This window comes from Siniperca chuatsi, linkage group LG14, assembly GCF_020085105.1.
Source record: "Siniperca chuatsi isolate FFG_IHB_CAS linkage group LG14, ASM2008510v1, whole genome shotgun sequence".
In the NCBI taxonomy this organism is placed as follows: Eukaryota; Metazoa; Chordata; class Actinopteri; order Centrarchiformes; family Sinipercidae; genus Siniperca; species Siniperca chuatsi.
Window position 1 is genome coordinate 4,906,263 of NC_058055.1, and position 12,237 is coordinate 4,918,499.

General features: G+C 39.9%; 1 protein-coding gene across 2 annotated transcripts; it reads left to right on the plus strand.

Annotated features, from left to right (window-relative positions):
- Nucleotides 1-772: 772 nt before the first annotated feature.
- On the plus strand, nucleotides 773-11,940 carry stt3a (STT3 oligosaccharyltransferase complex catalytic subunit A). 2 transcript variants are annotated; one of them, XM_044223268.1, is made up of 18 exons: nucleotides 773-920; nucleotides 1,702-1,822; nucleotides 1,917-1,977; nucleotides 2,073-2,194; nucleotides 2,416-2,561; nucleotides 3,228-3,318; nucleotides 3,407-3,513; nucleotides 3,597-3,761; nucleotides 4,000-4,180; nucleotides 4,353-4,508; nucleotides 4,611-4,702; nucleotides 4,902-5,057; nucleotides 8,026-8,214; nucleotides 8,386-8,502; nucleotides 8,592-8,694; nucleotides 9,910-10,098; nucleotides 10,812-10,927; nucleotides 11,563-11,940. In XM_044223268.1, exons 2-18 carry the CDS (start codon nucleotides 1,735-1,737, stop codon nucleotides 11,599-11,601), a joined length of 2,118 nt encoding a protein of 705 aa, XP_044079203.1. In that variant the 5' UTR covers nucleotides 773-920; nucleotides 1,702-1,734; the 3' UTR covers nucleotides 11,602-11,940. The 2 variants fall into 2 exon arrangements, with proteins under 2 accessions (XP_044079203.1, XP_044079205.1); XM_044223270.1 differs by having other exon boundaries at nucleotides 884-1,088.
- The last annotated feature ends 297 nt before the right edge of the window (nucleotides 11,941-12,237 follow it).

Here is a 12,237-nt window from a genome sequence, read left to right on the forward strand (position 1 = left end):
CAAACTCAGTGAAAAGATGAGGATGAAGAAGATGGGACAGACCTCACAGAGATAGTGGTCACACTGAAAAGCTTAAAACTTGAATTAATGTTTAAACTGCAGAGGAAAGTGGATGTGGAATGTTGTTTTACACTTAGCCCTGATTTCAAATAAATGTGTGCTATTCAGTACTATAATAGGGTTGAACTAAGCAGCTATTGTGGGTCTGCAGTCCACAATATATAGGTGCTGTGTGTTAAGAAGCAGTACATCTGTGTCACAGTGAGAAATGAATTAATGGTGAATTGTATTATGATCACTTGAGGAAGCTGGCCCTGCCTGGTTACTGGAGAAAGCCATGTGATCTGAACCCAAGGAGAAACAGATAGCACATCACTTTTTTTTGCAAATGAACAGCTGTAAAGATGCAATATAAATGTATTATTATTTTTCTCCAGTCAACATATATGGAACATATGCAGTGTAGCATCTTCCATGTCAAAACACGAGGCAGATTAACAAAGGAAAAATGATAAGACTGCATACTTTGTATACACAGCTACGGTATACTGTCCTCTAGATTGTAAATTGATGATTTTATACTATTTAACCAGTTGCTAGTGTTATATTGTCATACAGTTGTTAACAGTTAATATTTACTGGTTTTGACCCGCAGCACCAGTCGATATTGTCCTGAGAGTTTTGCACCAGTAGGGGACGACACGTTGCCTTTCCTCACTAAGGACACGTCACTACACTACAGCGGCAAGGTAGGGAACCAAATTTGAATGACAGCCAACGAACCAATCAGATTTATGTGGGATCACCGTTGACTGACGCTCAACCAATAAACGCGCACCATGGCGTGGTTTGGGTGGGATTACGTTACGGTGAAGGTTGTGTGAGAGTAGTGTATGAGTAACTTAGCAGGAGCGGAGTGGGTGAGTGTTGCTGAACATTAAATATTAAACCTGATAGCTCATTTACGAGCACAAATTGTTATTTAAGGCTGTTGTCCTGCTGCCAAATGTGAAGGAGACACCGATATTTTCAAAATAAGTCCGAGAAGAGGCGCGGGGCTTGGGTGTTCATTATACAGCAGCTAGCAGGTTAGCCTCGCTAGCTACTCACACTTTTAACTGGATGGAGAATGCATCAACACTAGTCTGTTCGGCCTGATGCTGACTAGCTATACGATGCTGTCTAATCTATAAAAATGCTTGTATTCATTTAAAATGTGCACATGATGCATGTTAATGGCTAGTTAACAGATATTAGTTGCTTTTCATTTCCTGGCTCTGTGATGTTGGAACGGTTGGTTAACTGTCATTATTTATAAGGCTCGCTCTGATAGTACTGCCTTGAAAGTTAGCATTAAGTAGAGCTCTGTTGAGCTCGATGGTGTGTGTTTTCGCTTTGTAAAAACTTGCAAAATCTGAAGACGACAGGCACAAATCCCTGCACAAGTTTTCCAGAGTGGGTGCTTCCTGGTTCCTGACGCCACATCTTAGTGCGTGGCCTTATCTGGTTGGGCTGGACATGGTAGTTGACTCAGTTGGAAGACTTAGATTTTTTTTATCTGGCTTCCTTAAAACCTTGCCTTGAAAAGATTTTCTTATTTTGCAGGATTTTTTTCAAAAAATGATAGTAGGCAATGTTGGGCTTTTCTCCACAGTCCTCCTTCTATTTGTACCTCCTTACAGTTTGTCTTCCTCCCATTAGGTAGTACGGTGAGCTGTCCCTAACCTCGCCAAAATGACCAAGCTGGGCTTCCTGCGTTTGTCCTATGAGAAACAGGACACGCTGCTGAAGCTGCTCATCCTGTCTATGGCTGCTGTCCTCTGTGAGTCCTCTACTTCCTATACACAACAGCATTGACTCCCGAATACTAAAAACAAACGTAAGGCATTGATCCATGTGCTTTTCCTTCTCTCCAGCATTCTCCACCAGACTCTTTTCCGTCTTGAGGTTTGAAAGTGTCATCCATGAGTTCGATCCGTAAGTGCCACTTCTGTCATGGTAATTTCCTTGGATTGTAAATAGATTTTACTCCTTAAAGTAACGTCTCACCTTAATTTTCATCTCACCGTCAGGTACTTCAACTACCGTACCACCCGCTTCCTGGCAGAAGAAGGGTTTTATAAGTTTCACAACTGGTTTGATGACAGGGCATGGTATCCTCTGGGGAGGATCATTGGTGGCACCATTTATCCAGGTAGGAATTAGAAAAAATTATTAGAGAGCAGTACAAGTAGATGAGTGTGGGCTTATAAACTTCATTCTGGGTTGTTTTGTATAAAAAGTATAGCAGTTCAAGTGTTGTGTAAGGTTCAGAAGAGAGATGTCAATGAGCTTCATGTATACAGTCTGCCTTTATTGGCACTAATACAAAGCTTACTTGAACACCTCTTGTCTCCCTCTCTTCTCTCGCACCAGGACTGATGATCACCTCTGCCGTCCTGTACCACATCCTACATTTTTTCCACATCACCATTGACATCCGTAATGTCTGTGTCTTCCTGGCTCCCCTGTTTTCATCCTTCACAGCCATAGTCACCTACCACTTCACCAAAGAGTTGAAGGTAAAACATATAAGATACACAACAAACTATATTATTTAAGGTTAAAAACTCTTAATAAAATGCAAACCTGATTTTCTCTTAAGGGGCACTCCAGCGAATTTAGCTTTGCACTTTAATTAAATGAAGGGACTCCAGAGTCAGACTAAAATAACGAATGGTCAAAATCAAAGCAGCAGAGTCTGAGATATCCTGACTTGTTTTTCCTAATATGGGTTAAGTTGTATGGGTATAACTCAATAGTGTCTTTCGTTAGGCCCTCCTTGTCTCGTAAATGCCCACACCTTTTAAACTCCACGCCACCATTTGGAAAACAATGCTTTTTGTAAAGTATTTGGAGTCTCAAGCCCAATCCAAGATAACCCTGGTGATGTCATCAGGTTATTTTCTCAGATTTAAGAATGTTCCCTTCAGAGCCACAGAAGACATTGTGCAACTGATTTCACAGGACTGGTACTCCTTGTCACAAGTAAACAGATCTTCATGACTGCCCCTTTTTTAGAATCCTATTAGTAGCCTTACTGCAAGGCACGGCCAGTAGACAAAGACCTTTTTTTTTTTTTTTTTTTTCTGTTGAATGTCGTGCATGAGTTTAATATGCTTTTATTGATATAACATCAAATATGAATGTACACCCTATTGCCACTAAATAGTCTTTTGTCTGTGTAGGATGCAGGTGCTGGGCTCCTGGCTGCTGCCATGATTGCAGTGGTGCCTGGTTATATCTCTCGTTCTGTAGCTGGCTCCTATGATAATGAAGGTACACACCTGATGTTTATAACAATGTTACTTAAAGAAAATATCCCAACAAGATTGTTAATGAAATCCCTCTGTGCTATCCTACTCAGGTATTGCCATCTTCTGTATGCTGTTGACCTATTACATGTGGATCAAGGCTGTCAAAACGGGGTCAGTGTACTGGTCATCCATATGCGCACTGGCCTACTTCTACATGGTGAGGAGATCTAAAAATGTACACGTATTACTGAATTAACTCAGAGTTTACAGAGGCCTGATAAGGCGTTTATGTGTATCTAGGTTTCCTCCTGGGGTGGCTACGTGTTCCTGATCAACCTTATCCCCCTCCACGTCCTGGTTCTGATGCTCACAGGCCGATTCTCTCACCGCATCTACGTGGCTTACTGCACCGTCTACTGCCTGGGCACCATCCTCTCCATGCAGATCTCTTTTGTTGGTTTCCAGGTAAGGTGAAAAAGTACCTTCTTATGTCACATGAGTTACTCTGATCGTGCCTCGGCTTACAGAACATTTTCAGACCAAGTGTCCAGAAAAGAAAAAAAATCTTGCCTGAATTGTCTAGGTCAATCATCATCTAGGCCAAAGAAGATACAAAAGTCAGTCATGCGATAGGGGGAAATAAGTTTCACTGTGTTCTGTGGCACACAGTTCACCTCCCTGTCTCTCTTCTCTCATATACCAGCCAGTGCAGTCATCAGAGCACATGGCGGCCTTTGGTATGTTTGGCTTGTGCCAGATTCATGCCTTCGTGGACTACCTGCGCAGCAAACTCAATGCCCAGCAATTTGAGGTGCTGTTCAAGAGCGTCATCTCCCTGGTGGGCTTCATCCTGCTGTCTGTGGGCGCTGTTCTCATGCTGACTGGTAAGAGGGTTGACAACGTGCACTAGTAGATACATTGGCAATGGGTAGTGGATTTGGGGGCTTTTTAATAGGTTTGCTTCACTCCTTCCCTACCTTCTCCTTTCCTTTTGTGAGAAACTGATTTAAGTTCTTTGCTTTGGACCATGACTGACCAAAAGTATATTTCTCTCAGGTAAGATCTCTCCATGGACTGGTCGTTTCTACTCCCTGCTGGACCCCTCGTATGCCAAGAACAACATTCCCATCATTGCCTCCGTCTCTGAGCACCAGCCCACAACCTGGTCCTCGTACTACTTTGATCTCCAGCTGCTGGTCTTCATGTTCCCAGGCAAGTGTACATTAACAAGAGATTTATTCTGTAAGATAACTCCATCTTGCATGCAAATGACGCACACAGCTTACTGTATGCTTGTTGGGTTTTGACTTACAGTTGGTCTTTACTACTGTTTCAACAACCTGTCGGACGCCAGGATCTTCATCATCATGTATGGGGTCACCAGCATGTACTTCTCAGCTGTCATGGTACGTCCTGTACACATACGTCTCAAAGGACTTTCCAGGGAGCCGTTGATTTGTTTGCTTTTGGGGTTTGTTACATTTCAACAGTGACAGCAGAAGATGGCACATTCACAGCATTCAGCATAAATGGAAAAACATGTATTTAGGAAAGTGAATTATACATCACATGGGTTAATGTACTGCTTGTTTGTTGCTTTCTCAGGTGCGTCTGATGTTGGTACTGGCTCCTGTTATGTGCATCCTGTCAGGCATTGGTGTGTCCCAGGTGTTAACCACTTACATGAAGAATTTGGATGTTAGCCGGCCAGACAAGAAGAGCAAGAAGCAGCAGGACTCCACCTACCCCATCAAAAATGAGGTAGGACGTCTGAGAGCCTGGTTGAGAGTTCTATTATGGCTGTTAGAGGGTGTGCCATCTACAGTCTGACATTATGAATACCATGCACACATTTCGACGTGAAACATCATTAGATTCAGACTGGTTAAACCTCATTTTGATCCGGTACCAGCAGAAGGTCCGATAACAATGACAGTTCTGGGATCTCACCATTTAGCCAGACAGAATAACTCCTGCCAATTCTAGATAATACTTCCATGGTCATGACCTCTACCTTCTTTCTATAGTTCCAGAGCTATACACGTGATAATGAGATAGCCAACAACACTGTGCCAAAGTAGCAAGTCAGGAGTTAAAGTTAATAAATAACAGTGTATCCTCTGGGCCTTTTAAAAATATGTAAATGTAGGGCTGCAGCTATTGATTATTTGAGTATTCTACCGATTTTTATTCAATCAATTAATTGAATAAGAAATACTTAATTAAAGAGCAATAGTAAATATGCAAAAGAGGAAATAAGGCAGGTCTGTTTAAAATTAACTAATTAGTTTCTTTTTTTTTTTTAGAAAAATCTACATTTTTATTGCTTAAATTGCATACAATAATATTATCTGTCAAAACTAAACCCATTTCATGCATGTAAATGCTATATTACATTCTGGGTTTTAACAAAGAAATTCTGAAATGCAAAAACAAAAAACTTTAAAAAAAGTATATACACTTAAGTTTCAGAACTACAAGTTTCAACCTAACTACAGCTCAGGCATAATGTAAGCCTTTACTGTCTTCTTTGTGGCATTTGTAGGAGGCAAAAACGAGTGGACAGGAACTGGCTGTCATAATAATAACATGAATGAAGCGCAGGCTTTCACAAATTGACTGCAGCATTTTATTTTCTGTGGTTAATATCTTAAACAAAACCTAGCCAACTTAGGGACATCATAACTGGCCACCACATTGATTTACGCTGTTAACTAGCCATTACATATAGCCATAGTTAACGTAGCCTACATTCTTTATACCTTGTGTCGGTTCCGCTCTGTGCACTGGATGCATAGACTGTAACGTTATGCTTTCTGCTGAGAAGCTGAAGCACAGACGTCGTGCTGCTGTGGTAGGCTGGTTCAGTTTTACAATAGACACACTGTACAGAGTTTTCGTGGACACTTTCTGTCGCTTTCTCTGGCCTGTCTCTTCTTTGCACCCCTCGCTATTTTCTCTCAAATCACACCAAAGACGCTCTGAACCATCTCTGATCACACAGTGGAAGCGTGTCGTGCGACAGTAATAATCATCCGTGCGAAACACAGTGCACTATATATAGTTATATGGATTAAACCATAGACTGTATAATGAAGCTTTGATGTAAATAATGTAAATCGATGATTTTTAGTAATCGAGTTACTTCGAGAAATCGCTTCAGCCCTAGTTGACGCAAAACTGTGTCCCAAATCCATACCACATACTAATTCTATAAAATATGTACTACATACTCACTGTCATAGTATACTGTTCTAGCAGTTAGTATACAAAAATATCAACATACTTAATTGCTTTATACTAACAGGAAATTATACAATGTGTGACGTCGGTTGTCAATCAAACTGCGACTTTGGACCCTGCCCATTTAAAAAAAAATAAATAAATAAATAAAAATAAATAAATAGACATCAAAATGTTTTTACTATGATTGATTGAATAGTTATATTTTGTTTGATTTTTCTGGAGCTGTTTCACCACCACACACGATTAGTTTGTGCATTTGTGCAATGCATTGTGGGAGAATAGTGTGCATCAGCAACCATATTTAGTATGCATACTGTCTTTCCAGTGTGAACAAACTACATACTCAAAACCTGCTTAGAATCACTATGTAATATGGATTTGGGATACGGCCTGTACATTGCCTTATATTATATATTAAAAAATGGTTTCAGGGATCACAAATATATTAGTTCCTTCTTCTGTTCTGTTTATTTCTGTTTCCAGTGGTGGTACTGTACTGTAGTTTTGAGGTACTTGTACTTTTACTATTTCCATTTTATGCTACTCAATACTTCTACTCCACTACATTTCAGAGGGCAATATTGTATTTGTTACTCCACATTTATTTGACAGCTAGAGTTGCTGGCTGCTTTTCAGATTAAGATTTTTGCATAAAAACATGATACATATAAGATTCAAAAATACAATGCGTTGTTGAAGAATAAAAGTGGGGTATGTGATTCTAATCCAAGACATGTCTAGTTGGGGCCCCCTGTCATGTTTCACGTCTGAGCTGTTAGCCGTTCCGTCAAAGAGACATTTCCCCTCTGAATTTCTCAGATGGTTTTATTTAAATAACTGCTTGAGGCTCAAAGAGGTCAAATTATCGAGTATATCACAAAAAAGCAAAGATTAGAAATTAGTCCAAAAAATGTATATGGATTTGTATAGCAAAACTGCTTTTGTTTGTTTATTTATTTATTTTTTTTTCTACCTCATTGATCATCTGACAACCCCTCAGATTTGTATCGTGGCCCTTTTGGAGGGGAGCTCGACCCCTAGGTTGGGAACCACTGGATTAAACTAACTGTATATAAAGTAGTTGAAAATAGCTCCACATCAACCAGCTACAACAGTAAAATGCTTCTAACAATATAATAATGTCATATGTAATAATATTTCAGTCACAGAGTACTCGTACCATGATACTTTAAGTATATTTTGTTGTGAATACTCAGTACTTTTACATAAGTAGAATTGTTTTAAAATACAGGACTTTTACTTGTAATGGACTGTTTATACGTTGTGGTATTGGTGCTTTAATTAAAGTTGAAAATCTCTCTAGTGCTGATAAAATGCAATCGCATTCTTATTAAAAGAAACATTTTAGAGATATTTTCCTAAACCATCTTTTGCTTCAGTAGTCAGGCTTAAAAGCACATTGATGGTCCCACAGACAGAAGAGTGAAACCTGACGACATCCTGTGTTGCATATTCCTACCAGGTTGCCAGTGGGATGATTCTGGTCATGGCCTTCTTCCTCATTACATACACCTTCCATTCTACATGGGTGACCAGCGAAGCCTACTCCTCTCCTTCAATTGTCTTGTCGGCACGTGGAGGTGATGGCAGCCGCATCATCTTTGATGACTTCAGAGAGGCCTACTACTGGCTCCGCCACAACACTCCTGAGGTCAGTCATACCCAAAGAAATAAAGATTAATTAAACCAGTAAGGACTTCTTAACTAGGATTTCGAATGATCTGAATTGTAGACAGATTGTTGTTATGAGTTATGCACCACCATAGCTGTTAGATTAAAGGGCTTCCATTCAGTTATTTGAGTTATATTTTGTGTTTTTCAGGATGCCAAAGTCATGTCGTGGTGGGATTATGGCTATCAGATAACTGCCATGGCTAATCGAACCATTCTAGTGGACAACAACACATGGAACAACACACACATCTCCAGAGTTGGACAGGTGAGCAGGGGAAACCTTCGGGGTAATCATGTTTATATGTTAATCACGTTTATAAAGTGCTGCTGACTGGGCTGTTGTTTGTTCTGTAGGCCATGGCGTCCACGGAAGAGAGGGCTTATGAGATTATGAGGGAGCTGGATGTCAGTTATGTCTTGGTTATCTTTGGAGGACTGACGGGCTATTCTTCAGATGGTACGTCCCAAGTATCAGTAGCTCAGAGTCAGCACAGTACTTTGAACACTGTGGCTTTAAGGTGGCTCGACTTAAACATGCACATCTACAGACACATCCCTACTACAGGTAGAAGTGTTGCAGAGTTGGATTTACTAGTGCAAATCTTAACTATGCTATTTGAATGTTACCAGACAGTGTTTCCATTCTATACATTCTTTCCGCTCCAAAATTATTGCCGCCGCTGCTTCTGAATTTTATAAAATGTCATGAAGTCGCAATTACATGTTTATTAAACATGTCCAACTTTTCATAAAGTTGATGCGCTCGTCAATGTCACTTTTTATGAACTGACCGATCACAGCCTGGATGGGGTGGGACATTAAAAAAAAAAAAAGGTTGACGTGCTACAGTAAAAGTTTGAAATGTTGAACTCACTGTTATGCATGATGGTTATGATTATTGCCAAGTTAGGACTTAGTCTCTAATTTGTTAATGCTAACCAAAAAAATCCTAGAGGAAGCACTGAGACAGCCTCACATGTAATAGCATTTCTTTCGTGTGATGGTGTGTAATAACCAGGCGTAAATGTCATCCCTTTGGTGGTGCATTGGTTTTTTGATGTGATTTGATTTCATCTTAAATGAAAACTAATGAAAAGGGTGCAAAGAAAAATCAGCCTATACTCTGTAATAACTCTCTTCTACACTGAATAGTTAGGAAGGTCCAGTGTAAAACACGCAATGTCAACAGTAAGCAGCAGGTCTATATTTCCACCACACAGAATCCGAATCAGAAATACTTTATTGATCCCCGAAGGGAAACTCTTTGTTACAGCAGCTCGCCTTTACGTCAGTGCACACAGGAGAAAGTACTAGCAAAAAATATAATACACTATAAAACACTACAAAAACAGGTCAGAAAATAAATTAAGTATCAGGTCGGTATAAGTATAAAATAAACTAAGTGTGAAGTACCAAGTGGGTTTACTGGTTGATGATGATAGTACAGTATAATAATACAATGTAACAAAATAAGTAATAAGCAGAGGTGCATGTACTGTCGAGAGTAATAGAGGTAAATATAATATCACAGACTCCACTGCTTAGCATACTTCGCCCTTTTTCTTAAGTTTGCTGTGTATTAAGCTGTCAAACGGGTAGTTTGGAATTTGCTCTACTAGAAAATATACAGGACATCACATTTCTCTAATTCATCTATCTGTCTGCACAACAGACATCAATAAGTTTCTCTGGATGGTCCGTATTGGGGGAAGCACAGACACAGGCAAACACATCAAGGAGCACGACTACTACACTCCCACCGGAGAGTTCAGAGTGGACCGCGAGGGCTCACCTGTCCTGCTCAACTGCCTGATGTACAAGATGTGCTACTACCGCTTCGGCCAGGTCTACACAGAGGCCAGTGAGTAACTCAACCTAGTGGGATCTGTTTGTCATCATGCATGACTCGCTTTTACCGTGCAATCAGAGGCATATTGTGAATGTAAGCATTTTGAAAGGATCGTAGAAAAGGTTTCAGTCGCAGTCATCTGGACACTGTTTTCAGAATCAAGACGTTTCGGCTCCCATCTGGAAGTCATTCTCAATTGTGAAAAAATGGGACGGGAACTAGAAATTTAAGCTACTCTGTGTTACATAAGCCCTGCCCTCAGGAAGGAATCTACCTGAGTATCTGTTAATTAGCTAGTTTCACCTGAAACTGACCTAACTGTTTCCATGATGGCCCAGTAATCAGTATTGTTTTCCGGCTGCACCTCCCTCATCACATCACATAACAATAGGCCTGATTACTGATCCTGGACGAATGAGGGACTACACCGTCTTATTTTGAAAGGACTGTTTAGTTTAGGGTGATTAATGATGCACCTCCTTCATTCATATGATACTCAATAATTTAATCAGTTAGACAGAACTGTTGGCAAAAACCATGGAGCAAGACTGCAAACATAACGCTCAGCGGATACTGCCGCATCAGCTTCTAAACTGACTACACTGTCGGCAGACAAGACATAAGCAGTGATTCATAAATATTCATGTTGGTGGTCTATCTCATTAAATATAAAACTACAGCCTTTTATACTGTAATTCTGATTATCTTAATGATCTTCTTTGCAGAGCGCCCACCTGGTTATGACAGAGTGAGGAACGCTGAGATTGGGAACAAAGACTTCGAACTGGATGTGTTGGAAGAGGCCTACACAACAGAGCACTGGCTGGTTAGGATATACAAGGTAAAATGGCTAAAACTTTTTCTCCTTACCCTGTTCTTTGACATATTGTCCTCGTGTCAGCCTATAAGGATTGTTGGGAACCCCAAATCGGTTTGCTGTTCAAGATCAGATCTTCTGAAACCATTTCTTTTGGGGAAATTTAAGATCACAAAGTTTTGTAAACGTGACGATTGAGGGGGAAATGACAACATTTCCTTACAACCTAAGCCTGGAATTAGAGCTGCAACAATTAGTTGATTGACAATCAGTTTATTGTTTTGGTCGTTTTTCAAGCAAAAACAACAAACATTTGATGGTTCCAGGTTCTCAAATGTGAGAATTTGCCACTTTTCTTGGTCTTGCATTATATTGAATATATAAAGACATGACATCTCCTTGGGCTGTAGGAAATTGTGATAGCATTTTTCAGTTTTTTGATGTTATATAGGCCAAACGAATATTAATCGTTTGGAATAATCAGAAGATTATTCATTAATGAAAATAATTGTTGCAGCTCTACCTGGAATACATTTAAAATCAAACTAAAGATAGCTTAGTCTCGTTTTTAATAAAGGTTGACTTGACCACTGTACTACTACAAAGGCAACCGCATTTTAACAGACCTTTCTAACTAAGTCTTGTCTTCCATCTCTTAGGTGAAAGATCTGGACAACCGGGGTCTTTCAAGGACATAAAACCTTCAGACAGCAGCAAAAACAGCCTTTTAGCGCACAGCACTGAACACCTTCCCCTGTGGTCTGCAGATGAGTGGGAAAAGAGTACTTTTTATACTTTTGTTTGGGGGAAGAAAATTGCATCCAAGAGATTTTTTTTTTTTTGTGTGGATGATTTTCATTTTTTTTATTTTGTTATAATGAAATGTCTCATCTGGGATCAGAGGGAGCTGGTGTCAAAACGTCCAGTCTGATGTCAGGAAGTGTAATTTGCCATGAAGCGGTCAAAAGAAAGCAGTGTTCATTTAAGAGCGCTTCAGATTTTTACAATGTGGTCAATTAAAGTGGGATTGAACGTGATATAATAGTGGTGTCTTTTTTTCCCCTTCTTCTCACAAAATTGATGTGGGAACTATGACGTTGATCTAGACAGAGCAGTTTATGAATCTGGGTGAGACCCACAACTGGTTGAAAGGATTGCTTGCTTCATTACATTTGGGAAGTCATCTGAAATTGTATAAATCAGTCATTGTCCCAAAATGACCAATGAACATGAAGCTGTTCATGGGATGCTCATTGATCTTAACACTTCATGTGACCACAGTATTGTGATATATACAGGGGGCTGTATGATAAAGATGCATTTGAGAGTTTAAC

Bases quoted from the DNA above. Each gene is read 5' to 3' on its own strand.
- stt3a (XM_044223268.1), top strand. From the start codon at position 1,735: ATGACCAAGCTGGGCTTCCTGCGTTTGTCCTATGAGAAACAGGACACG. The intron at 1,823-1,916 runs GTGAGTCCTCTA...CCTTCTCTCCAG, and splicing joins GTCTATGGCTGCTGTCCTCT to CATTCTCCACCAGACTCTTT. The intron at 8,503-8,591 runs GTGAGCAGGGGA...TTTGTTCTGTAG, and splicing joins ACATCTCCAGAGTTGGACAG to GCCATGGCGTCCACGGAAGA.